Source organism: Canis aureus, chromosome 31, assembly GCF_053574225.1.
Source record: "Canis aureus isolate CA01 chromosome 31, VMU_Caureus_v.1.0, whole genome shotgun sequence".
NCBI classification, from domain to species: Eukaryota; Metazoa; Chordata; class Mammalia; order Carnivora; family Canidae; genus Canis; species Canis aureus.
In genome coordinates, this window is record NC_135641.1 from 41,143,023 (window position 1) to 41,170,608 (window position 27,586).

The 27,586-nt window shown below is 40.5% G+C and overlaps 1 protein-coding gene across 1 annotated transcript in view; it reads left to right on the top strand.

The window, feature by feature from the left end:
* Positions 1–27,586, top strand: part of FNDC3B (fibronectin type III domain containing 3B) — a 338,585-nt gene that overhangs the window by 170,252 nt on the left and 140,747 nt on the right. Inside the window, exon 4 of the mRNA XM_077880348.1 lies at positions 12,909–12,985. Coding sequence (XP_077736474.1) covers positions 12,909–12,985 — 77 coding nt within the window. The remainder of the gene's footprint in view (positions 1–12,908; positions 12,986–27,586) is intronic.

Below are 27,586 nucleotides of genomic sequence, written 5' to 3' on the forward strand. Positions count from 1 at the left end.
TGGCCAGAAAATTTTTGATTGAATGTTTTGACGTTTAAGTCTACCAAAAGTGTACATGGCGGAAGGTGTGTCTTGTCGAACCTCGGGACAGGTGCACATATATACCTGGGGGTTATTTTATATGAAATCAAGGGGAAGAGGAGTCACAAAGCAACAGTGGTTTCTCAGAGGCAGTGATGGAGGAAAAGACAAATATTCATGCTCACAGTTCAGTCTGAGTTAGGAGTGTTTGGAAAGGGAGGGGTACAGTCCTCACATTTTACCTTGAGGGACTTTACAGGAGTTGCCATGTGTTGTATGTGTTGCATATCTGTTTGTGGCTCTGCTCTTGTTTAATAACCACTCAGCATGAGTACTGTATGTGAGATTCCCATTTGGATATAATTTGTTCGTTTTTACTGAGCACATTGATAATTTTGCCTTCTCCCCTTCTGACCTATCCTATTAGGCTGTAGGCATAGTCTTGGCCATTCCTCATTAAGCAAACTGAGGGCTGGGAGTTGTCTGGATGACATAACTTTAAAATCCATCCATTCTCTGGGACGCCCTGCCCTGGTGACCCAGTCAGTTAAGCATCTGACGTTTGATTTTGGGTGAGATTGACCCTGCATAGGTCTGCTTGAGATTCTGTGTCTCCCTTCCGCCCCCCTTCTCACTCTCTCTCATTCTAAAATTAAAAAAAAAGAAATCCTCTTTAAAAAGTAAAATTTAAATAAAATATATCCATTCTCGTGAGAAGCCTGCTACTTTTCAGCGTAGGAAAAAAACAGCAGTGAGTCAGCGGGGAGTCAACCTTTCTGGGTGACCTCTTCCCTAAGCATAGACCCTTTCGTTTCTTTTGTCCCAGATCCCCTTAGTGCGGGGAGGGTTGATATTTAAAAGTGAAATTGTGGACTGCTGGGCAGAATTGTTTCTGTGGAACCAGTGTGCCAGGACTAGAAGTATTGATGCCATAAAGCAGGCTGCTGCCCCTCCAACAGTAACTATGTCAGCACATTTTTATAGCTGAGAAAATAGCTGGCCAGGGTGACCCAGCCTTCCCACAGTTACCCAGAGGTGTTTACTGACTGCCTTTGATCAGACTTCAAATGAGAGAGTCTCTCCCATTTGCGGCGGTTGTTTACTGTCAGTCCGGGCCTGCCCTTTGTTTTTCCCCTACAAACACAGGAGTAAAAGCAGCAGGCTGTGTAAACACGGCTGGTGTGTAGAACCCTCCTTTACTTCCCGGGCTTCCCCCGTGAGGTGCTGTAGGTAAGGCCGAGACGGAGCTCCACATCCAGCTCGTCATTCCAAAACCCATCATTAGATCCCAGCCGCGGGACAATTGAGAGAATTTTTATTAGCAGTCAAAACGCTTTTGTAAAATCAGGTTGATTTCGGAAGAGCGCAGGTCTTGGTTGGGGGAGACCCTTTCCAGCCTGACACTGGGTGGCTGAGTGAGGGCGCGGCCTCCTCCATTGGAGCGCAAATGGCACCGGGTAGGTCAGCTGTCCCTTGTGTCTCCTGACATGTCGAAGCTCCTTTTTTTCCGTTTCCATGATAAGCATTGCTTTTTAAAAAGTAGCCCCGTTCCAGGATCTCAGACGTTTCTGTCTCGCTTTCCGACGTGAGGTGCGTTAACAGAAGGAAGCCCGTAACCGTGTTGGGATGTGGTCGGGAAGAGGCTTCAGCTCCAGTCCGAGGCTTTCCTTGATGGCACGCCTCCCGCGGGGGCCGCCCAGGAGCCAACCCCAGAGTAGTTTCAAAGGGGGTCCTCTTCGGTCTGTCTTGCAAACCTCGTGAGGGCACCGGTGACTGCCTGTCCCCTGTGTACCGGGTGGCGACAGGCCGGGGGCGCCCGTCTCCCTTTGTAATCCGGCCCTCAGGTGGGTGGGGGTTTCGTGTTCTCCCGTGTAACGTGAGCAGGTCCAACAGCTTACAAGGAATGCGGTCGCCCATGGCCTCGTTAATAATCTCGGGGCTGTTCTCAGACTTGTCCCCCTAGCGCATGGCCTTGGAATTGGGAAGCCGAGCACGGCCCGAGAGGGGAGTGCACGGTTGTCCCCCGGCTCTTCAGAGTTGTCAGGACAATCGCTGTTGGCTGTCTTGGGGTTTGCTTGCTGTTTATCCGTCCTGCGAGAAGAGGGCCTGTGGCCAGCCCAGTGGGGCGGGAGTGGGGGCGCCCGGGAGGAAGAGCGGACGTGTCCTCCACCCCCCTCCCCTTCAGGGCCCTTCCGGAGAGCGGAGGGAGCTGGTCGAGAGAATGAAGGCAACCCCGGGAAACCCGTTCCTGCCGGCATGCTGCTTTCCTGCCATCAGCTTTTTTTTTTTTTTTTTTTTTTTTAATTTTTAAAAGATGAGAGAGACAAAGGCAGAGAGAGAAGCAGGCTCCCTGCGGGGAGCCCAATGCGGGGACTGGATCCCAGGACCCCAGGGTCACAACCTGAGCCGAAGGCAGGCGCCCAACCTCTTGAGCCACCCAGGCGTCCTGCTGCATCAGCTTTTAAGGAGCAATCTTTCTGATTCTTTCCCCTACAAAACTAATAGGCTTTCCTGATTGTCTTTAAAAGACGACAGTTTGTGTTTTGTTGTAGGATGTTTAGAATAAAATGTGAAATACTCTGCTCTAGTAAATTGTTGCCCTCAAGGAGACTGCCTGAGGGGCTCACGGGAATTCTGCTGAGCCCTTTCGGGCAGCTCAGTGTCCCTGGTGACTCCCCCTTGGGTCCCTTATTAGCTGGAATACCAGCTGTTGGGCGATATGGTCCTCTTGGCTCTGTGGGGAGGGGTGAGGGCCTCCAATGCCCTTAATGGGCACAATAGGAAATATGCTGGGGAAGAAGGCTTTGAAATAAAGGGCATCCTACCCCTTTTGATCCCTTTATTTTAACTTCATTGCTAATATTTATAGAGACTTAAAACATATCCGAAGCCCTTCCTTAATACTGTTGAGTTGTATTAGCATCATTCCTGAGAGCTCTGAAGTTTAGAAGGGTCTGGGTTTAAGTATATACAAGCAAATTCCTGGATTATCTGACATTAAAACCTGACATTAAAAATCAAAACAGAGACAGACCGAATGATACTATTCGCTTAGATTGTTTCACTAACAGGGTGATAGTCAACGTGCTTCATTTGCAGACTGGTAAATTCTATCCTGCATTTGGATAAGACAATAAAGGGACCCTTGAAAGCAAGGCCTCCCGAGGCCTTGGGAGGTCCAGCTTCAGCAGCAGGGTGAACCCACTGTTTTTGTTTTGTTTTGTTTCCAAAGAGCAACTTCTTGAACTGTTCCTCCTAGGCCTTCTACCTAATTCTTGAATCATCTCTATTGCTAGACTACGGTTGCACCAAATAGTCCTGCTGCTTGGGATGTCTGGGCTATGCGCCTGACTCCATGCCGAGATGCACAGTGTCTGTCCCAGAAGCCTCGGGCCACAAAGCTGGGCTCTCCCCTCCCCCACGCACGCCCGTGCACCTGTGCATTACTCATTCTGCATGCCATTCTCTCCATAATTAAGACCAGAAATGCTTGTTCTCTTCAATGTCATTGTGTCCTTGGCATCCTGCGCAGGGTCTGGCAGCTAGATCGGGTTCAGCAAAGGTTTGTGGAACTGAACAAAGCAGCAGGCAAGGGTCCTGAAATCAGGAGCTGAGGGCTGTCCTACTGGCCTCTCCTAGTACCTGATATCTTTGACAGTATGAGTTTGTATTTCTGAAGCCCTGGATTTAAATCAGGTTCTTTTTTAAAACTGTCAGATCATGACGCCTGTAGTGAATGGATTCAGCAGCTCACTTCACTCTTCCTTGCCAATCACTGGGAGCTTGCAGTACGCTTCCCTTACCTACCCTGTGGATGATTTTTATTGTCCAGCTCTAGAGCTCTTGGCCTCTAATAAAGCAATTGCTGCTTATTTATATAGTAGTTTATTGCTAACATAGCTGTTGTAAAATCCTCTCTGTGGCTTTTAATTCCTTACAGCATCTTGTACGATAAGGGTTTATTGAATGGAGTTCAAAAAAATATTAACTAACGTAACTGGAGCACTCTGATCACACAGTAATTATATGGATTTTATTAACATTTAGGCCTAGAAACAACTTGATAAGGTAAATTGGGTAGATATCTCAGTTTTATTGAAATTGAAGAAAATTGGGATTCAGGGAGTTTAGTCTCATGTGAGAGTTAAATCCTTGTCTCCCCCAATTCCTAAAGCCCTTGTAACAGCTAAGCAGCAAGGCAAATTCCAAGAGAAATATTTGGAAAGGAAGGACTTGCATTTCAAATTGGCAAAACAGGCTTAATAACTAACGCACAACCTCCTTGTGTGTTGAAATGGTTAAGCGATAAGAGGCGGTGACCCGTTATTTATGAATTCTATCAGTGACTCAGTTTTGGTTCTCGGTATAGCAGTTGACTTCAAGAAGGTTTCAGCAGGAATGTTTAGTCATTAGGCAATTTGTTGTTATGGTCACTTGCTACTTTTAAGGACAATGGCTGAGCCAGACTAGAAATTCTTGTAAGAAAGCCAATGTCAGAGACGTGTAGAGGATTGACTTTCAGAAAACAAGGGCTGGTCCTTTGACTTAGAGCTGTCTCAGGACTTTTGGAAGTTAGGCACACCCAACTTTCTAAGGTTTCCTAGAAATTAGGGAAAGATAGCAGGTAATTTGAGGGAAAGGTAGAGAGCTAGGATTAGGATGGAGAAGTAGATGACCATGGGAAAGCATCCTTCCTTCCCTTTTTCAAATTTGGTTCTTATTTTTTCATCATAATGAATATATCTAGAGTGCATTGCATTTTTCAATGGAGGGTGTTTCCAAGCTACAAGATGGGACTGTTTTTAAGAGAAAAAATGTCAAAAACAAACAATTAACTTGCTCATTTGAGAGACTGTGATTCTTCATTTGTCTCTGTGGTAAATGATTGCACACTATTAATCTTTTTGTTCATGCAGTATTTTTCTTCTAGTTGCACAGTGTTAACATTGTTAACACACCGGTATCTGACCAGGCACCAGGAGGTACTTTTCTGTACCTGACACCTTGTAGTCCTCAGAACAACTCTTGACAATAGCCTTTGGTCATCCTTTTTTTTTAGGTCAGAAAACTGCTAATCAGAGAGATTTTAAGAAACTTGCCCAAGGTCATGCTAGAAAGTGGTGAGGTTCTTTCAAACCCAGGCCTCCTTAGCTTCAAGGCTTTTTTGCTCTTTGCAGGCCTCAGATTCTACTCTTCCCAGCCTGTTTCCTCTCTGGCAGGATGCCTTTGGGAAGAAGTAGTTACAGGTCACAGAGTAGCTTATCTGAGCCACAGAAATGTGCCCTCTCTACCTGGCTTCTGTAGGAAACTTACACCTGGAGGGAAAATGGCTTACTTAGCAGCAACATTTTCAGGAATAACACGTCTTACTCCCAAAGGAAAGTAAAATTAGAAACAACCGAACTACTCTACTAAATCCAAAGGGCCTTATAAACGTTCATTTCTGTAATTACTAACATGTCCATGGGATGACAATCTCTTAAAATTTTGCTAAATTTAGTGCCTGAAATGCCTCCTTGTGTTTATTTGTTTATATGTCTGTATCCCTGTAATTAGACTATCAGTCCTTTGCGGAGAGAGAATGTATCTTACTGGTCTTTGCTGAGCACAGCATCTCGAAATAGCATCCTCCCAAATACTAATGTATCAGGAATGAAGTTGTGCTATAGGAGATTTATACTCCATTGCCTCTGGTAGTTTATTAGTAACCCCAATTTTCCTATTTGAGATTTTTTTAAAGATTTTATTTATTAATGAGAGACACAGAGACAGAGAGGGGAGGGGGTCAGAGACACAGGCAGAGGGAGAAGTAGGCTCCACGCAGGGAGCCCGACTGGGAGATCCCGGGTCTCCAGGATCACGCCCTGGGCCGAAGGTGGCACTAAACCACTGAGCCACCCGGGCTGCCCTATTTTACATTTTTAAAAAAGATTTTATTTATTTATTTATTTGGGAGGGGGGTGCAGAAGAGGGAGGAGGGGCAGAGGGAGAAGCAGACTTGAGCAGGGAGCCTGACCCTGGAGCTCCATCCCAGGACTCTGAGATCACGACCTAAGCAGAAGGCAGATGTTTAATCAACTGAGCCACCCAGGCACCCCTACATTTTTTTTTTTTTTTTGGTTAGATGTTCATATCTTTAAAAAATGAAGTGAAATGCACACATAATGTAAATTTAACTATTTTAATTCATTGGCATTTAGTAAAATCGCAGTGTTGTGCAATCACTGCTTCTATTCTTAAACATTTTCATCATCCCAAAAAGAAACCCTGCACCCCACCCCGTAAGCAGTTTCTCTCCAGATCTTTCCTACTCCTCAGCCCTTGGAGACCTCAAGTCTGAGTTCTGTCTCTACTGATTTATTTACTCTGGATATTTCATAAATGGAATCATCGTACAATATGTGATCTTTTGTGTCTGACTTTTAATTAACATGTTTTCAAGGTTCGTCTTCATAGCATGAGATCATGTATCACTACTTGATCGCTTTATGGCTGAGTAATATTTCATTGCATTATATCATATTTTATTTACCCATTCATCCTTGAATGGACATTTTGGCTGTTTCCATCTTTTGGTTATTGTCAGTAGTGCTGCTGGGAACAGGTGTGCGTGCATATTTGAGTTCCTATTTTTTATTCTTCTGGTTATATACCTAGGGGTTGTATTGATGGACTATATAATAATTTTATATTTAACTTTTTGAGGAAGCACTGAACTGCTTTCCACAGGGGCTGTACCATTTAACATTCCTACCAGCAATGTATAAGAGTTGCAATTTCTCCACATCCTCCCCAACACTTACTTTCCATTTTTCTGAGAAGAGCCATTGCAGTGGGTGTGAATTGGTATCTCACTGTGGTTTTGATTTGTGTTTCCCTAATGACTAATGGCATTGAACATGTCATACTTGTTGACTGTACATCTTGGGTGAAATGTCTCTTCAAGCCTTTTGCCCGTTTTTAAATTGGGCTTTTTTTTTTTTTTTTTTTTGGTAAGAATCTTTTACATACTTCGGATACAGGTCTCTTACCAGATACATGATTTGTAAATATTCTTCCTCCTTCTGTAATTTCTGTATTCACTTTCTTAAAAATGTCCTCTACACGAAAGTTTGTAATTTTGATGAATTCCAGGGTATTTTCCCTTTTTTTTTTTTTTTTTTGCTTGTGCTTTTGGTATTATCTCAGAGTCGATTGTCAAATTCAATATCATGAAATGCACCCTGTTTTCTTCTAAGAGTTCTATAGCTTTAGGCCTTATATTCAAGTCTCTGATCCATTTTCAGTTAATTTTTGTATGTGACGACAAATAGAGGCCCAACTTCATTCTTTTTGTCTGTTTGGGGGCATTTGGCAATTCCATATTCATTTCTACCGAAAAGGCCATTGGAATTTTGATGGTTACGTTGCTGCCTCTGTCGGTCACTTTGAGTATATTACCATCCTAACAATATTAAGTCTTCATTCCATGTCTTTATTTAGGTGTTCTGTAGTTGGATTTCTTTTTAATTTATTTCAGGAATAAGATTTTCACACATCCACGCCTTGGTTAAATTTATTTCTAGGTATTCTTTTCGATGCTGTTGTAAATGGGGATTGGTCCTTTTAAATTTCCTTTTCAGGATTGTTGGTATAGAAAAACTCAGTTGACTGATGCGTTGCTGTTGTAACCTACAAATGTACTGAATTCATTTATTAGCTCTAATTTCTTTTATGGATCTGTAGGATTTTCCACATATGGGATTATGTATTGTGAGTACATATAGTTTTATTTCCTCCTTTACAATTTGGATGCCTATCCTCCCCACCCCTCAATTGTTCTGTTGAAGAGTGGTGGTGAAAGTGAGCGTTCTTGTCTTGTTCCTGGTGGTAGGGGGAAAGATTTCTTTACCCATTGAATATGGTGTTAGCTATGGATGCTTATCATTTTTCAACCCACCAAGTCAGAGGTTATCAAAGTGTGGCCCTTGGCCAGCAGCTTGTATATCACCTGAAAACTGGCTAGAAACACTAATACTTGCCACTGGCTCTAGAGTTTAGCCATCTGGATTTTAAGAAACCCTCCAGATGACTCTGGTATACGCTGAAGTTTAAGAACGATTGTGCTCCATCTTTGAGGTTAGGACATGTGTTTTGAAGACCTGCTTTATTTCTTTGTATTCTTTTTAGCTCTCTTGTGAGATTAATCCATGTTGAATAGTTTTTAAAAAATAATAAAAATTAAAAAAAGAATGTCAGAGTTTCCCAAAGTGCCTACACAATCTCCTACCTTGTCTACATGTCTTGTGTCACCATAAATAATTGGAGATTCATTATTAGTTATTCACAGCATTCATCAGAAAACCTCATATTTCATATTCAGTTTTAGATCAACGGCAAACAGCACAAGTACACTTTATTTAGACCATTTATTCTGATAATTACTTTCACTCTAAGTGTCTGCTTACCTGCTACCTATGGACTTATCCTTAGGACTACTGCTGCCACCAGGAATTTCTCCTTCGGCTATTTAGAAAGACACAGTGGTCACTTTTATAGGGTTTATTGGATTTTTGTCACATCATTATTGTGCCTTTGCTTTTTTTGTTGTTGTTTTTTGTTTTACCTTGCTGTTTGTCGTCTCAGCCTCTTTTACATCTTTTTTTGAATAAGATAATATATATTTGTTAATTCTATCCATTTATTCGTGAGAAATACAGAGGGAGAGGCAGAGACACAGGCAGAGGGAGAAGCAGGCTCCTCGCAGGGAGCCCAGTGTGGGACTTGATCCCAGGACCCTGGGATCATGACCTGAGTCAAAGGCAGACGTTCAACCGCTGAGCCACCCAGGGGTCCCTGAATAAGATAATATTTAAATATCAAGATAAGAATGTGATCCATTGCTACTAAGGGCTGTTGTTGAAAATAGCCATTTGAACACACAAGTACTAGTTTGTAGACAGATGAACTATTTATTCACTACTTGTTTACCTATTGGTGAATACTCAGCTTTTTAAAATACCATTTAAAATTGTCCAGAGTTGTGGTGTAATTATTTATTTATAGCTAGTCTTTTTCTAAAGCTGGTTTGAATGATACTTAATACCCCATATTCTGATTTTCCACCCCTTTCAGATTTCTGACTCTCCTTTGTACACTCACCTCAAGTCAGCCTAGGTAACCTTGCTCCCAGAATAGGTGAAAACGCTGAGTTTAGCATCAGAGCCTGGGTTATCTACGTATGTGAGCTCTGAGAGTCACTGGTAGCAGGAGGAAGCACAGAGGGAAATAGGATGTCCTCACTCACAGCCTTGGCAGGAGCTCAGAAGCTCTCCAGGGCCATGTGTGGTCCTAAAAATACAACACTGCTGGGCTTTCCTTCAGCCTCTTTGATGTGGGAGTGAAGTCCTAGCATCCTTGCAGGAATGACTGTTGGTTGACTAAACTGTTCTCCAACCTTTGCTATAAGCAAACCAAAAATCAATTTGTTAACAAATGCTAGCAGAATTTTAAGATGTTAGATGACGTACTTACATATTGCACTTTAATTTTTTAAGGACTATAAGCAATCATAGTTCTTGTTTGTGTCTCACATCTTGTTCAACTAAAAAAAGGAATTCTTGACATTTGAAAGTCATAGGCTAAAACCTGAAATCGATCACATTTCCCAAGGCATTTTTTCATGGAGTTACTTGGCTCTTAGCGAACATTCTGCTTCCATTCTAAAAATCGTGCATGTGACATTTTTCATCTGTCTATGGAAGAGTTCATGTGGTCTCTAGCTGAGCTTGCTTCTTAATTATTTTCTCAAAAAAAAATCTGACTGTAGTTTGAAGTTATATGTTTGTTTACTTTGGTTTTCAAATTATTTAATCTATGAATGCATTTATCTGTGTAGACCCATCTAGATGTAACACAAGGGTTTAATTAAAGGAGTTTCCAAATGACTCAGAGATTTAAAGTTTTTTTTTCCCCCAAAAAAAAGTTTAATAGTTCAGTGATTTCCCAGTAAAGTCAGAGGTTGGCTTGTTTAAGAAAATTACGTGGCTTCCCCGCCTAACCTATCCAGTATTAGTTTGAACAAGAAGAGAGCATTTTCACCATATTCTAAGAGGCTTATCATTTAAGTCCTGTGTGATTAAAGGGCATCAATTAAAAAATCAAAAGGAACCAAGTAGCCCTAGAAGTTTAGGAAGAGAAGTTTGTTTTAATTAGGGAAGGGTTGTAATAATACCAGAAGGTTCTCAAACGCTAACAGTTGTGCAGAGGCAGTAAACTCACAGTTTTTGAGGTTAAGTACTTAAGAGAAACAGGAACTTCTCATACTACCATTGTGAATGGATTTAATTTTGCTAGCTTTTACACTCCTAGATGCCTGTGGGTGCAGTGGGTTGCTTCAGAAAGGAGAGGAACTTGGGGTTCCAAGGCATAGTTGAGTTTTGGGAGCCATGGCTATATATTTCGCAATGCCCTTTGAAAGGGTTTGATGACGGTGACAAGAGGAAGGGGGAACCAGCATGGTAAAGTCATTTGGCTACTTTTGAAATCAAGGCCAGGAAGAAAACATTTTCTGGCTGTAAATCACTTACTTGTCCTACATGCTTTAAAGCATTTTATACAAATGACTTTAACAGTTTTAGGGGTCATGCCTAGGGTTAAGAGACTGTTTGCCTGGTATATAGTTCGGTGATTAAAAAGCAATACTTTATGGAGATGGAAGCATTTCTGTTCACAGCCTGTACTGTATTTATCGCAGGAGCAAGCTTTGCCTCCTGGGTCGGTATCGTACAAAGTGTACACTTGTTGATTTTATGTATTATAGGAACATGGAGTATTAAAAAAAAAATGTACTCAGTGTAATTGTAACAAACAAGAAAAAGCAAAAAGTTGTACATCAAATGAAAAAAATTGTAAAAATCGCTAACTTTTTCATGAGTGATTGCTGTACCATGCAGTGCTTTAAGCACTTTTGCATGTATTATTGAATTTAATCTTTAAACCCAATTCAGGGGGGTAAGAATTGTCATTCTCATGTGCACCTGTTGAGAAGTGAAGCTCAGAAAGTCTAAATTGTCTAAGGTCACCGAATCCGTATGAATAGTGAGCTGGGGCCTGAAACCCAGGCGGAGGCCTCTGATGCCTACTTATGGAGCCGAGGGCATTGACTCAGGTTTCAGGGAGTGCTAAGGCTGGTGTCCTTGCCTAGGATTCTTTTTTTTCCAGGTGAGTCAAATCAAGTAAAAATGTTTAGTAAACACCTAAATGTCTTGATGGCTGTGGCCAAAATGTTAAGGCTGATGAGAAAGACGGATCTGGAAGATGATTTGGAAAGTGCCTCCGGGGCTGGTGGATGTATCCGTTTAAATCATACTTACAGAGGGAATGGTTTCATGCAATTATCCACTCATGTTGTTGTTGCCTTTTGCTTTAATTGCCTACCACTGTGTTAGCATGTGAGCAACTGCTGTGGTTTTGTGTGTATTAGAGCCTCACAGATAGTTGTTTGGGTGTATTGTCCATGGAGTTGGAGTGAACTCTAGTCATGAGGAGTGTTGCATGAATATTAGCATCTTTTCTGTCCCGCCCCTAGTTTTTTCCCTCCTATACTTGCAGACCTGCTAGTAGGCACCCAGTATCCTTGTCCCTCCACACGCTGCACTGGCTCTCTGCTGCGACATCACACTGGATTGCCCTCTGAGGAGAAAGGTGCATCATGCTTACAGTGTAGATGCAGCACTGGGTGGAGGCATCGGTCTTTTTTTTTTTTTTTTTGCCAAGGAAAGTGTTGTGTTTTTCTTGGGTTTTGTTACAACCGAACAGTTTTAATCGCCGGCAGCACAACACGCATTAGGAGAAAGCAAATAAACAATACGAGGCACTTGGAGCCAGGAAGTCGCATCTCAGACTAGAAACACAGCTTTGGATTGACACCGGGGCGGTGGGCTGCTAACTAGGGGAGCCAGGCACCCAAATGAAAACCAGTGACCGTGAGGTGCTTGCGCTTCTCAGGAAACCATTTCATCAGAGGGTCATGGGAAGGGTGTTAGAAGTTGATTTTAATGTTATGACCATCAGTTTCTTTGTAATTATTCACCCAGACTGTGTCTTAGATAACTGAGTGCTGCCTTTCTATTCTTTGTTTGCCATAGATGTGTGATTAACATATATTGAATTTAATTTTTTGAAACTAACATCTTGTTCACTGAATGCTTTACTTTGAAATAATCCAGGTAAATTTGACATGAGTATTCTGATATGCCTGATTCTGATAATGCCTAGTTTTAAAACGTGATCTGTTTTTCCCCCTGTCTTATAATGTAAGAGGCATACCAAACTCATTTGGAGTATTTTAAAGGTTTCTTCTGTTTCAAATAGCTGGTATGTTATAGTAACTTATTGAAAATAATTGAAATGAAAATTATAAACCCAAAGTGTACAGGAGCCTTTTAAACCAGAGGAGGGAGATAGATAGATAGATAGATAGCTAGCTAGCTAGCTATAACCAGAGGAGACAAACACATTTAAACATTTGTTTAAGCATTTATTACCAATACATTCTTTTAAAGGCAAAAAAAAAAAAATCATTTTGCTGTACTTTGTTAGATGACTCTTAACTGAGCAGCCTTGGTTTATGGAACTTGAGGATCTGGGAATCATTAAATATTTATAAAGATGCTCATAGTTTTGTGTTGTTGGTTTTTTTTTTTTTTTCCTCCTTGACTTATACAGCTGGAGAATTCGTTTTTATCCATGATTTCAATTCTTAGGCATGTGTCCCAATTATTGAAGAGAAAATAGTCAAAGTAATTAATTGTCTTCATTCTTGATAATATTTTTAAAATACCAATAATTATTTTGAGTAATGTGTATTCCTTCAGCTGTTAATGTCTTATTTTTGTCTCTCATAGGACCTGCTGAAGTTCCCATGATGTCACCTAATGGGTCCATTCCTCCCATCCATGTGCCTCCAGGTTATATCTCACAGGTAAACCACTGGACAGGCTTCTCCACTCACTATAAGCACTATCATTGTTCCAAGAGAATATATGCTGAGGCTTCCAAAACTTATTCCAAGGTTCACTGAGTTAGGGTAAGGCGAGAGTTGTCCTCATTTTGGTAGCACCACATGGCCCCTCCCAAGTCTTGCTCTCTTGACTTGTCAGAGAGCCAGAGGGAGAGAAACACAGTAGGCTGTTAGGCAGTCCTCAGCCAAGGTGTGTTCACACTCGGTTGTGCTGTAGAGATTTCCTTCCATCTGTACCACAATTTGTAGGAAAAAAAGAGTTTGTAGACTTAATTGGTAAAATACCAAAGGAGACATTGTTAAAGCAAATAGGGACTACCCTTTATTATTGGAGTCCCATTTCTCTGTACTGTGGCCCCACCTGGGCTTGGTGAATTGCTGAGTATGATGTGAGAACTTGGCTATTTGTACTTCAATTTCTCTGAAATTTGACTTTTTTCCTTAAGTAAAATAGCAATAGCAATTTAAAAAGTAACAGCAATTTCAGAGGTACACTGGAAGAATTAAAAAAAAAAAATATTAAATGGTAAACTAGACAAGGTTTCCAGTGTTCAGGGTACCTAGAATGTGGATGTTTGTACATACTTTCATTTTGACCTGTGCTCAGTGTGGAATGTGCACTTCTTTGCCTGTCTTCCTGTACAACTTCTTTTCCAGGTGCTGGACTATTTTTTTCTCTCCCTGCCCTTTTTTTGTGTGTCTGTGTGTGTGTGATTATAAGGGCATCCTTTACTCCTTAGGAAAAAAAAAATCAGAAAAGACAGAAGAGAATAGAGAAGAAAATATTTATAATTTTACTACCCACAGAAGAATCATTGCATAAACATTTTTTTGGATTATATCCTTCTGGATTTTTTCCTTTCTATTTTTCCTCTGTCTCTCCACTTTTGAAGTGGTTTAAAAATGTATAATTTTCAGTATTTAATGATTTTGCTAGGGCGAAAAAAATTGGCAGCTGCATAGGAAAATTGCTAAAGTGCAGGCAGGAATCAAAGATTTATCCTTCTCTGATGTTAAAACTTAGCCATTTCTTCACTGTCTAAACCGTAGTGCAGCCACTATAATTTCATTTTTTCCATCCCTACTTCTACGTGAGCCAATTTGACATCTTTCTTTTTCTTTTTCTTTCTTTCTTTCTTTTATTTTTTTTGAATAGTCAAAATGTTGGCCCGTCTCCCCACTGTTGCAAATAAATGACTTGTTTTACACAAGTCTTTGTAAATAAGAATCACTGGAAGGAGAAAGGGTGCAGAGCAGGCCTGTCCAGCCAGGACACATAATGATGGATCACATTCACGTCACCAGTCAATTAACAGAAAAGAACAAGGAATGTAGAATTCCATTATGTCTCCTGCTCATTTATTTTGAGGAAGTGTTTCATTCCATTGAACCGAGTACAGTTCTCACAATTGTGATAGCAGAAATAACACCTCCTTTTATACTAAAGGCCCATTTAAGGAATAGCAGTTAAAAGTTGGGACATTTCTAGTGAAGAGAAGCTGCAGAGTGCTTTTTTTTTTTCTTTTTTTTTTTTCTTGTGATTGCATTAATTGCAAAACATTTATTGAGAGTCCTAGGAGAAATAGAGAAGTTTAGGCTGTGGTATATTTCTGATTCTATAAAAACTATTATAGAAAATCCAAGTAAAAGGATTACTAGCAGGACTGTAAACTCACTTTGGTAAAACTGATGATGCAAACATTACATTGTGAAGCACTTTCTCAACTGACAATTAGGGCAGAAAATGCTAGAGGATATTGGAAGAAGAGTAGAAATGGAATAATTTGGATTCTGAGTTGAGAAAAGGGGAAAAAAGCCATGTGTTAAGGCATGTATTCGATTTCATTTAGATGGGTTCCCGGATCAGAAGATGGGCCCAGAGTTAAATGACCTTCCATGGTAGCGCTCCCTCTTTAATGATGTCAGACAGTGAAGTGTCTGTGTCTGTGTAAAACGGATGATTAATTTGGAAGAAGACTGAGAATCTGGTAGAATGTGTGTACAACACCTTTTTAAAGCTCATGGCATGTATCGTTCAAAGAAATGAGGAGGGAGGGGAGCCAAGTGTAAAATGTCTTAGGAGACTTGTTATCACCAAGAGATCTAAGGAGCAAAGTACATTTTGTCATGTAGTTGTGGAAAGAGTCCCCCACACACAAATTCTCCTCCCAGCCAGATGTATTTGAGAAGTGCCCCATACTAGTCTGTCCCTGTGCCTATCAACTCTGCATTGTATCCCCACAGTTCTTCTGGGTGTACATAGCATCAAAGCAGAATTCAAGTTCTCAAGTATAATGGATGGATCTTTAATAATCAACTTTACTCTCCTTCCTAGGAGAGTAAAGTTTTTTTCTGTTGGCCTACATTGCTACCACCTTAAACTTCTTCTGTCCCTTGGATATATCTGGCCTTTTCTCAACTACCTACTTTTGTGCCCATTATTTCCCTCTTCTTGGAATACTCTAGAACTCTTCTTCATCTGAACAGTTCGGTCCCCTTTCTTGTTCAGATGGCCCCCTTCAGTGTGACCCTTTCAAGAACCTCCAACACGGAAATGGTGGTTCTGTTTTTTCTACGTCTTTGTTGCTTCATCCCTGTCTCCATCATGAAGTATGATACAGTTTTATATCCATCCTCAAGAACTCCCGGTGCCTCTGGTTTTTTTTTTTTTTTTTTTTTTTTTTTTTTTTGCCTCTGGTATTATATCTGAGAATCTAGAATACTGCCTGGTCTATAATCGTAGGTACTTGATAAATGTTTTTAAATGTAAGTGACTGGCCAAGCTGAAATAAAGTAAATATAGCATAGGTTTGCTTCAACGATTTGGAGGTTCAAGTGGAGTAATAAAATGCCTGATAGTTGGAAAAGTAGTAAGATCAGAGGGATGGATACCTACAAGAATGAAATTCTCTGAATGTGGATTTCAGAGAGAAAGGAATGTCAAGACAGTGCAGAAGAGGGAAGTATAGTCTCTTCAACAAATGGTGCTGGGCAGCTGGTATACAAGTGCAGAAAAATGAAGTTGGACCTCTACCTCATACCATATTCAAAAATTAAAGGTTATAGATTTAAGTGTGTAAGAGCTAAAACTATATAACTCTAGAAGTAAAATTTCATAATCTTGGATTAGGCAATTGATTCTTAGATATGACACTAAAGGCACAAGCAGCAAAAGAAAAAAATAGATAAATTTGATGCCATCCAAATGAAATTTTAGATGCTCAATCTGAACTTTTTGACACTATCAACAAAGTGCAAAGGGAACTGAAAGTATGGAAGAACATATATGCAAATCATAGATTTCAGAAGGGCCTAGTATTTATATAGGAAATCTTAACTCAAGAATAAAAAGGCAGCCCAATTTAAAAATGAGCGAAGGATCAGAATAGACATCTCTACAAAGAAGATGTGTAAATTGTCAGCATATGAAAGGATGCCGAACATTGTTAACCATCAGGGAAATACCCATCAAAACCACAGTGAAATACACTTCACAGGTACTAAGATGGCTGTAGTTAAGGTTGATGATAACAAGTGTCGACAAGGGTGTGGAAAAATTGGAACTGTTACACACTGCATGTGGCGATATGAAATGGTACAGCTGCTTTGGAAAGAAAAGCATTTGCTCAGAGTTAAAGAGATTTATCACATGACTCAGCTCTTCCACTCCTAGGCGTGTACTCAAGAGGAAGGAACACACGTTAACACAAAAACTTTGAGGTGTTCATAGCAGGATTATTCATCATTGCCCCTCAGTGGAAACAACCCAAATGGCCTCAGCTTTATGAATGGATAAACATGATATGATATATATGCATACAATGGAATATTATTCAGCCATGAGAAGGAAGTACTGATAAATCCTAAAATGTTGATGAACCTGGAAAATACTATGCTAAGTGAAAGAAGCTTAGACACGGTATCATTCTTCTTATTTATAATGTCAGGAAGGAGTAAATCCATAGACACTGAAAAGTAGATTAATTATTGCCAGGAGCTGGGGGAGACAGTATTAGGGAATGACTGCTAGTGGGTATGGTACTTGTTCAGGAGTGATGAAATTGTTCTGGAACTTAAAATAGTGATGAATGTGAATGGTCATTGAGTTCTGTGAATATACTAAAAACCACTGAATGAGGTACTTTAAAAAGATAGATTTTATGGTATGTAAATTCTATCCCAGTAAAGCTTTTATGAAAGAGAAGGGAAGGGGGGAAGATGGTGACTGGTCCTAGTTATTTATTATGGCACAGCTGGGAAACATGGGCCAGCCTGTGTTGGTGCAGCCTGTGACGGTGGGAGTGACTACTGTGTGTGGTGTGCACTGTGCTTTAGGCTTTCCTTACTTCACTCGTTTTCACCATCTTAACTTCACATATGAGGAAACTGAGGTCCCAAGTAGAACCAGGATTGTGACCTAGGTGTTTCTCAGTTCACAGACTTAGTTTCCTCTGAAATGTGATTTCAGAGTCAGCATCAGAAGCCTTCCTTGATACATATATTTGCTTTGTGACATTACTTTCTGCCAATGCACGGGTGTATGTGTGGCGTGGCTGCTCATGCATTTCCAGTGCTAAAATACCAGCTGCTCACATATAAATAAGGTGGTCCATCAATGGAAGAAAACTGAAGAGGGAGGCAGGTGAATGATTAAAGATGTGACATTAGTAACACTAATTGGAATCAGTGGAGAAATTCTTGATTATAGCATTCATTAGATAATTTTTAAAAAATATTTTATTTATTTATTCATGAGAGACACAGAGAAAGGCAGAGACACAGGCAGAGGGAGAAGCAGTCTCCATGCAGGGAGCCTGATGCGGGACTTGATCCCGGGACCCCAGGATCATGCCCTAGGCTGAAGGCAGACACTCAACTGCTGAGTCCCCCAGGGGCCCCTCATTAGATAATTTAGTACTGAAAGTGCTTTAAAGACAATTGACCAGTTTGGTCAAATACAAATGTCAGTAATGAAGAGATCATCATCTTATAGAAAGATAAACATCTAGCTTTGGAAGACAGCTTTGCACAGTCTGTTTTGGTGTGGGGGGTGGGGGTGGGATTGAGAAGGACTGAAGCCATGGACCTAAAGATAGCGTAGACTTGGAGTGGGATGGGAGAGCCATGGGATCTTGTCACTTCGGCTCCGTGGTCTCTGATAGCTCCGGTTTTTAAGTGTTAAAACATGTGCTTTACTTTTTGGTGAGAGGCTGGGAGAGGTCTGAACTTAAGAGAAAATAGAGACTAAAAAAAATTTTTTTCCCCCAACTATAAAAAGTAGACTTAGATAAGAGGGCATTTAGTCTTATCACTCTCATCAGCATTATTTCTATTCCGTAAAAATGATTGTGAGTGTGATTAGGGTTGAAACCATGGGGTAAGGGCGAGGACTACAACTGGGAAGAATATGGACATTACTTGAAGAGGCCTGCCTTCAAATCCCACCACGTTTCACCATGGCTACGTTCCATGTAGCTTTGACGAATTCTTTTGCCACATACGTAGCAGTAAGGATTCAGAGAAATGTTATGTGAGGTATGTAGTCCACAGTGGGCATTCAGAAAGTGGTAGATACTATTGTGAAGAAGACTGTTAGAACAATTTCGAAGAAAGTTTGGCAGACTACCTTCCTCGATGCCTACTGAGATCGCACCGTGTGACGCAAATTTTTCCTTTCGCTGTACACTGGCCATGGTTTTCCTCAGTTTTTTAACCTCCATATTAACTTTATGAATAATTTATATGTAAAAATTTCTTAAGCAGACGCCTTGAGTTTTATTTTCCATGCTTCCTTGGTAATTTACGAAATATCTTTCAGCTGTTACGGGAAAAAATTTCATGTAGACCAAAAGATTTATTTAAGCCCATGAAAAGAAAAAGCGAAACTTTCAAGTTCATGTTCTGTCATTTGGGCAATCACTTTTTTTTTTTTTCCAGATTAACTGACATAACTCAAAAACTTCAAATAGTAATCAAAGTTAAGTGTTTTTGTTGTTATGGCACAAGTACACACTTTACCTTGATTCAGTGTTTTGGGGATTTGTTAATGGGTCGGTACCTGTTGAAATTATATATATTTCCTTTCCCTTGACCAGGGAGAGGCAAGAAGATTAATCTGTTGAAAAATGCATTTATATTTTGGTTGATCATTCTCCATTGGGTATTGTTTCAAGAGTTGGCCAGAAATCAGAGCCCCTGTGAAGAAATAATGGGGTCTGTTAGATGGAAGGCGTAGAATGCTTTCCTCCATTTTGCTCAGTGAAGCCAGCTGAGAGCTGTAAATATTAGCCCCAACTGCTTCCCTTTGGTAAATTCCAACCTGGGATTAAACCAGTGCTGGGTTCTACCTTCAGGATTATGAAAACGATGAGCAGAAAGGAGCATAGAGGATTGCCCTGTGCCCTGACAGTCTGAGAATCAGACCCATTTGGTAGCCATCTCTTTCAAGACTTTAAGTCCTTTAGAAGAATAGATTTTTTTTTTATATATATAGAAAGTTAGGAAAATTTCCACAACGAAGACTGTGCAGAGTGGTTGGGAGCTTCTGTGGAAAAGATCAGAGAGGATTTATATGTCCATTCTGTGTTAGTTCCATTATTAACAGATTCATGGCAACTTTATTTTTCATTTTATAGCTTATTTTGTCTGAGGAATGAATTACAGACACAGTTGGCAGTGTTACATTAAAGAAATGTAGCAGGGCCGTACCCTCCCTCAAAGCATTGTGTGGGTTTCCTCTTTCTGAGCTTTTTCTTGGTCTCCCAGTTCTGTCTTTTCTCTTGAATTTCTTTCATTTCTGAGAACCTGACATTGTGGCACAGTGTAGGACACAGGATTAACAGGGGAAATGTGAGCTCGGTGGGCCCTGTGTCCAACCCCTTATGTAATTTTAGGGTTTTGTTTGTTTTTGTTTTTTCTAATTTCCATTTAAATTCTCGTTAGTTAACATTGGCTTGGTGTTAACATTGGTGTAATATTGGTTTCAGGAGTAGAATTTAGTGATTCATCACTTACATATTAGGAGTATTTTCAGGTTATTTATTTGAGTGTTCCCCTTGTTTGTTTACTTGGTAATTGTGGGTCTTTCTCTCCCCCTCCTCCCCCCGTTAACATGTAATGTAAGCTTTACAAGTCCAGGGATCCTATGTGTGCTGTGCATCCCTGGATCTCCAGTTCCTTGAAAGGTGCCCAGCACATAAACAGGCCATTATTGAAATGTGGCCGGCCGGCTGGTGTCATTTTCATCTTGTAGAGAGAAGGGAAAGGAAAATGTGTGAGGATCTCAGGTTCTTTTCTGATCTAAAGTAGATGATTCACCTCTACTGTTTGTAGACCAACTAAGAATACAAGTGAGTTTCCATAAGCAATACCAAAACAGTGTGACTCACTCCCTTGGTGTTTAGCATTCTGTTGACCAGAACGCTATATTTTACTTCAATAGGAAAATGATAATTGATTTTTATCATAATAATATTGAGACGGGAGTGCCCAAGTGGCTCAGTAGATTAAGTGTCTGACTCTGAATTTCAGCTCAGTCATGTTCTCAGGTTGAGGGCTTCAGCCATGTGTTGGGCTCCATGCTCAACAGGGAGTCTGCTTCTCTGCCCCACTGCCTGGGTCCCCTCGTTTGCACATACTCTCTCAAATCTTTAAAAAATAATATTGAGACAGTGCCACATGTAGAAATGACTTCTGAATCAATGAGTATTAAATTATGTGCATTATACTACATTTAACTTGATTGCACAATTTGTCTTTCTAAATTAGTCATCCACATATGTCACGTATAACAAATTTTCTTGGAAAAATACCTTTGTTCAACTTGCCGGGTACAAAACTTTAGCAAGGTAGGGGGATTTTATATTCCTGCACACTCTTTGAAATCCATCTGGTTTACTTGAACTTTCATAATGATAGAGTTATTTTGCTGTGATAGATAGGATCTGAGTACCATCAGAACAGATTCTTAATCCTTGTGCCATGGAGCCTACTGACAGACTGGAAAGGCATTTTTAACTATAATACGTAAAATTCATAGCTCCAATCTAGAATAATCTATGTTGCCATGAGCATGAGTGTGGTCTGAGATGCTAGAGTGAAGAGATGTGATTAGCTCTCTTCTGGGCAGATCCAGAGAGACTTAACAAACACTGACTACCTGCAGGCTACAGTGATATCTTTATTAATATGTTAAAGGCAGCTCAGTTTGGCACAAATTGCACCATCAGATCTCTACTTACTGTTTTGTCTTCTGACACATATTCTGGTCCTTAAAATAGCATTTCCATTGAGTCTGAAATACTCATTTGGTCGATGTTACTGATTGAAACTCTGTAGATGTAACTATTCTTACTTGTCCAGTGTGCTTGTGTGCACATTGGGGGAGGATTAGATTTGATTTTTGATCTTCAAATGTGGTTCTTTTTAGGTTGGTGATAAACAATAAAATAGGATAGGAAAAGGCATAGCATTTCCAGAGTACTTGGTTATGAATCTTGACACGTACTTAGCTAGCCTTAGGTTAAGTAACTTAATTGCTCCTAAAGGTACTTCCCCTTGAATCCTTGAGGACTATGATGTTGCCCATGTGAGAGGTTAGAGGTTTGCTGAATGTTATGAGAGTTAAGTTCTGTGCTGAGCACTTTATAAGCCAGTAAATGATATACAAAGGCCAGGAGTTGTTACTGTCACCTTTAATTGTTACACCAAATAAATCCATTTGCCATTTTGCCTTCAGCATCACTGACAGTGCTGTGTTCGGAGAAGAGGGAGGCTTCCTGCCTGTTAGCAGTGTCTTAAGATGCTTAGCTCTTTCTAAGCAGGGACCTCTGTCTCCCTGTGGGATCCTCACGTTGTGGCAGCTGAGTGTGGTAGGACGGAGCAGGTAGGACCTTGGTTCTTCGGTTCCTGAGGTGTTTCTCAAACCTTTGCTGGGCATCCTCTTTATTTTGGAAGGTCTTAAATTACTGCCAGTGTCCTTTCCAACTACAGCAGTCACATGCTTTACCAAAGTTGGTGGGTTAAAGAGATGCTAGAGACGAGGTACCTGTTTCCATCCTTCTCTCTAGCCCTCAGCAGTCTTAGTTATGAGTCACTGGGTAGTTACCCAGAAAAGAGCTCAGTGTGTGTAGTAAAGGACTACGTGTTGATTTCATTTATATGGGCCTTCATTGTGTTTTTTCCGGATTCAAGATTTACGTAAGCGTGAGTAGCTTGGCTTGTTTCTCTGCGTATGAAAGTGTTGGCATATACAAAGCCAGCAGAAGAGTGATTACTGTTTATGAGGTTATCTCTTTATACTGGTCACCTCTGGAGCAAGCCTGTGTGTTTGGTGTTTTCAGCCACAGTTGTAATCATTAAACTTAAGAAGATAGGAAGAAGCAAGTCCAGAGATTTGGGAAATACATTCAGTGCTGCCACCAATTTTTATTGCTTTTACTCTTTTGTGTTATTCACTCTATTAGAAAATGCAGCCTGAAGAGTCAGTGCAAGAAGCAAATGTGGGAGCTAACGCTTTTCGACTCCTGGTTGGCAATGAATAAAATTCCTCGGCTGCATTTGGGACTGAAGTAGAGCTTACATTGGAAATGTACATTTTTCTGTGTCTGTCTTTTGGTAAAATCACACTTAGGTAAAATAAGAGGGTCAGGAATGACAGGTCTGGAATTAACTGGGTTTAGATTAAGTGAAATTTTAGAATAGGTTGTCAGAGACTTACCTGAATTAAGAGAGAACATTTGATAATGAATGTGTAAGTAAGCTTGGTGGACATCAAATCTAAGCAGGGAAGCTACCCACCCACCCTCTTTCTTCCCTCCCTCTCTTCTTGCTCTTTCATTTATTTGTTCCCTTAGCCTTCATCACAAGCCACCTGTGTGTCCAGGTGCCCTTGGGGGACTTGCAGTGGGTGCAAGGGACAGATCCGTAGCCTGTGCTACGGGACAGAAGGCGGGGGCACCCGTCTGGTGGGGCGAGCCTGAGCGGGTGGCTTGCTCGGTCCTCTGTCCCTGTGTTTGCTGTCGCCTGGCCTTTTTCTTTCCTTGTTCACTGCGTGCGTGCTCAGTTCTAGCGGAGACTTCTTCCCTTCCTGGAACGGCCTGGGAACCCATTTCAAGTGTGTTGGCAGCAGTTAGGGATCGAGCTGGTCTGGGTTTCCAGTGTGCAGTCAGCTCAGCGCTCTTGCCCCTGCAGCAGGCCGGCTGGCCGGCCCCACACAGCACCTGGATGCGTGTGGGTTCATGCATGGCCACGTGCATTCTGCTCTGCCCACTTCCTGGATCATCCTTGGCCTTCTGGAACAACCTTTTAAAATTTTTCTTTGTTACCTACCACTGAAGCTCTTCTTTTTGATTGTTGTCACTTCCAACCCAAAAGTAGAAGGGAGACAATTGTTGGAACTGAGGAGTTAATTAAAATTTCCTGTGGAGGACCACCCAGTGGGTGGCCCAGTGGGTTAAGCATCCCACTCTTGATTTTGGCTCAGGTCATGGTCTCAAGGTGGTGAGATGGAGCCTCATGTCAGGCTCCATGCTCAGCAGGGAGTCTGCTGGAGATCCCCCCCCCCCCCCCCCGGTTCTCACTTGTGTTCTCTCTCTCTCTCAACTAAATGAATAAATCTTTTAAAAAACATTTCCTGGGGAGCATTTTACTTCAGTAAGGGGAATTACTACCTTCCTCCTCTGTGGGCAATGGGAAAAGACGCTCAACACATAAGTATTATTAAGAGATCTGTTTTAGTTCTTGGGACTCAAAATTGTTCCCTCCCTTCCCCCACTGCTCTCTGACCTTGGGCCAGTTCACTGAACTTTCCTGAGCTTCGTTCCTCTTAATCTCTAAAATGGGGATAACTGGGTATGCGTCACAGGATTGTTGGGAGGACTTAATGAGGTGTTACCTTAGTAGTAGTAATGGCTGGGTAAGATTTTTCTCTCAAGTACCAGTTACTGTCCCAGGGCCTTACCGTGTGTGGCCTTATTCCAGATAAAGCTATTTTTATTATTATTATTTTTTTCAGATAAAGGGTATTAAAGCAGAGCAGCAAGTTGTCAGTAAATACTGGTTTGCCTTGAATCCTCTCCCATCTCTTAATCACCTAAGTATTGTTTCCTGTGGTTCGTTATTTAGGTATTTATTTCTCAGCATACCTAACTTCTGTATAATTCTCCACACAATGAAAACTGATCAGATCAGAGTACAGATCAGAATGAAAATTGGGTTCTGCAGCTGAACTAGCTCTATGTTTTAATCATGCCGTGACTTGGTTTCCTGGCGTGCAACAAGGGATGCTGATACCTGCTTGTGTAGGAGTTAAGGACATTAAATGAGATCATCCATGTCAAGCTGCTGGCACCACAGGCCTGTGAGTTTCTTTCTCTTCTCCCTCCCCAAGCTGCTCCCCTGACCACTCTCTTGCTCTTGCCTCCAGGATATGTCATTTTGTTTCAATGGCTTTCTTGGTCCTACATCTAAAAACACTCAGGACACCGTATGTAGGACAAAGATTCTCCCTGTTGTGAACACCTTGTCCTCCAGCCTCTCGTCCTTGTGTCTAGGCCACTGATTTGCAAGAACGCTAGGTACCTAGAAGTTTCTCTGAATATTTACTGAGCAGAGTAAGTGACGTGGTCAAGAATCAAGCCAGCTCGTATTTGCCATCAGGCTCTGATCGATGGTGTGTTAATTTACTAGAGCTACCATAACGGGGTACCACAGACTGGGTGGCTTCAACAATGAAAGTCATTCCCTCACAAGTCTGGAGGCTATACGTTTCTTCTAAGGCCTTCCTCTTTGGCTTGTAGGTGGCCATTGTCCCTTGGTGTTCCCACATGGTCTTCCCCTGCCCTCTGCGTCTCTCCTGATTTGCTACTCCTACAGCAGTCCCAGTCATGTTGGAGGAGGGCCCAGCCACAGAACCTTGTTTTACCTCAATTACCTCTTTAAAGCCCCTGTCTCCCAAGTAGTCACATGCTGAGCTACTGGGGAGTTAGGACTTCAGTGTATGAATTGATGAAGAGTGGGGGTGTTGGTGCACAATTCAGCTCAGAATGGGTGACTGACAAACTAGTGCAGTGATCTTTTCCAAGGCTTTCTGCTTCTCTAGAAAAGATATGTGAGTGACTCTTGTTGAGTCACAGAGCCGGAAAAAAAATCTAAATGAAGGACATTTTGTTGTGATTTGGGGGGGGGGGGACACACACACACACAATACTATGTACTGATTTTTGAATAGCATTTACCAGAACTTAGTCTGATATTTGTCTTGATATGATTCTTAGAGTAGATAGATGAGTCCTACCTATTTTTTTTTCTCACTTTTGAAAATCCAGTGCTTAGCTCGTAGTATATGTTAGGAAATAATTGAATACAGGTGTGATTTGTCTGCCTCCGGATGTTGTCACAATCTCATTCACTCCAAGAAGCAAATGAATCCGGGGCACCTGGATAGCTCAGTGGGTTAAGCATCTGCCTTTGACTCAGGTCATGATCCAAAGTCAGCGGGGAGTCTGCTTCTCCCTCTCCCTCTGCCCCTTTCCCAAGGCTCATGTTCTCTTTCACTCACACTCTCTCTCTCAAAAAAAAAAATCTTGAGAAAAAGAAAAGCAAATGAATCTGTCTTTTCAGTGGTCCCTTCTGAAGGCACATTTTACCGTCCCAGGATTTTTGGACTGAACTTTTTCAAATGTCTGAATTCTTCTCTAGTACTATTTTTTTATGAACCTAATTTTGAAACAGAGTACTGTTACCAAGATTTCTTGAGTTGCTTATTATTTTGTACATCTTTCTTGCTCCTTGGACTTTCTTATTCTTTGGGGGATCATAGGCATAATTTCCTTAGACATAGATTCAAAACTGAACTTGATAATTGAATATATTGCAGTTTGTGCTATGAAAGAACAACGAACTAAATATTCAGCATATTTTAAAAATTTTTTTCTGATTCTTTTGGAATTAATATTTCATTTCTTAAAATGGTTTTGATGATGAGGTAGGCCTTGACTGGGAAGGGAGCAGATTTCTGTAAGAGTCCCATTATTCATATACATGTAAATAGATGTCTTTCATAAATACCACAGAATAATTTAAGATAATTAAAAATGGGGCTGTCAAGCAGTTTTCATGTATGTAGGCAATTTGTGGTTTTAAAAAGCTACTTGGTTTTCTGACAGGAAACCTATTTTTTTCTGTATGAAGAGTAATTTATGCATCAGATTTATTAATTTTTCGAATTAGTGGCAATACTTATAAAATATAGTGGTAAAAAGCTGATGTTTTAGCTATGCATCTCTTATATCTGTTTTTTTCACCTAGTAGAATCCTTATCTTTGTAAGTGCTTTCTGTTCACCTCGTTTTTGAAGTGCTTTAACAAGTCAGAAATTATGATGAAATGAAAATAATTTCTTTTCACTATAACTGTTCCTGTTTCCCAGCCCAGAGTTCTTTATATTTAGTGAGGGCCCTGTTCTTCTTTTACTGTATTGGCTGAGTCTATGTGGTGGGTTGATCATTGGAAGTTTTACAATAATGAAAATAATGAATGTTGCAAGTTTCAAGAAAACAAATACTTGGTTTTTGTGGGCCTTCCAGTATCTAGCACAGGATTGAATCGAAAGCTCCACGAAAGAGGAACATCTGGAATATACCTTACTTTTTTCTTACTAGCCAGTGGCAGGGTGGGGGAGGAGAAAAGACACTACAGAATAATGCATATTTATATCAGATAGTAAGAAAAATCTGTACGTATATGAAAATTATACAAAGTATGCTACCAAATGTCATTTTCATGCCCTGCAGTTTGGATAATACAGAAGATACTAGCATATTCTGCATTAGAATTTCTGATGTCATAGTTTAAGCATCATTTCACATCTACCTTAAATTGACAGCCATGCCTTCATAAATAAGGTTAATGTGATTAGCTTGCCAAAACCCCGAAGAGGTTACATTTATTAAAGAATACATAGAAAAGCATATCTTGAGCTTTAGTAAGGAGTATGACTCAGATTCTTAATGTTAAGGAGTTAATACTGCTTTCTTAATGAATTGTTAACATGGTTAATTCTGAAACTATTATGTTAATTGGTTCATTAATAAAGATTTTGTTTTCTTAACATAAAGATGAATAGCTATGAACTCATACGAGACTGTCTTGTACGCACACACACAGACTAACATTGATAAACTTGACATCTTGTATTAAACGGTATTTTAAAAACAAGCTTACAATAATTTTTTTATTAGTTTTAGACATGATTAAGTCATTTTCTTTTGGTCCATAATCAGCCTTCTGAGGTGTAATGAGATATCCATTTCAATATACAAATTTGATTTGCAGTGTTTTTTGGTGATGGTGGTTTTACTGTTTTTTTTTTTTGTTTGTTTTTGTTTTTTTTTTTTTTAAAGCAAGCTTCCTTCTCTCTGTTTTTCATGAATAAATAAATTTTTAAAAATCTTAAAAAAAAAAGGAAGAAAAAAAAAAAGCAAGCTGCCTACCAGTGTGTGTGCCTGATTGTTTTAAATACTTGATTAGACCAGCTGGTGTCCTTGGCTTCTAGGTCTACTCT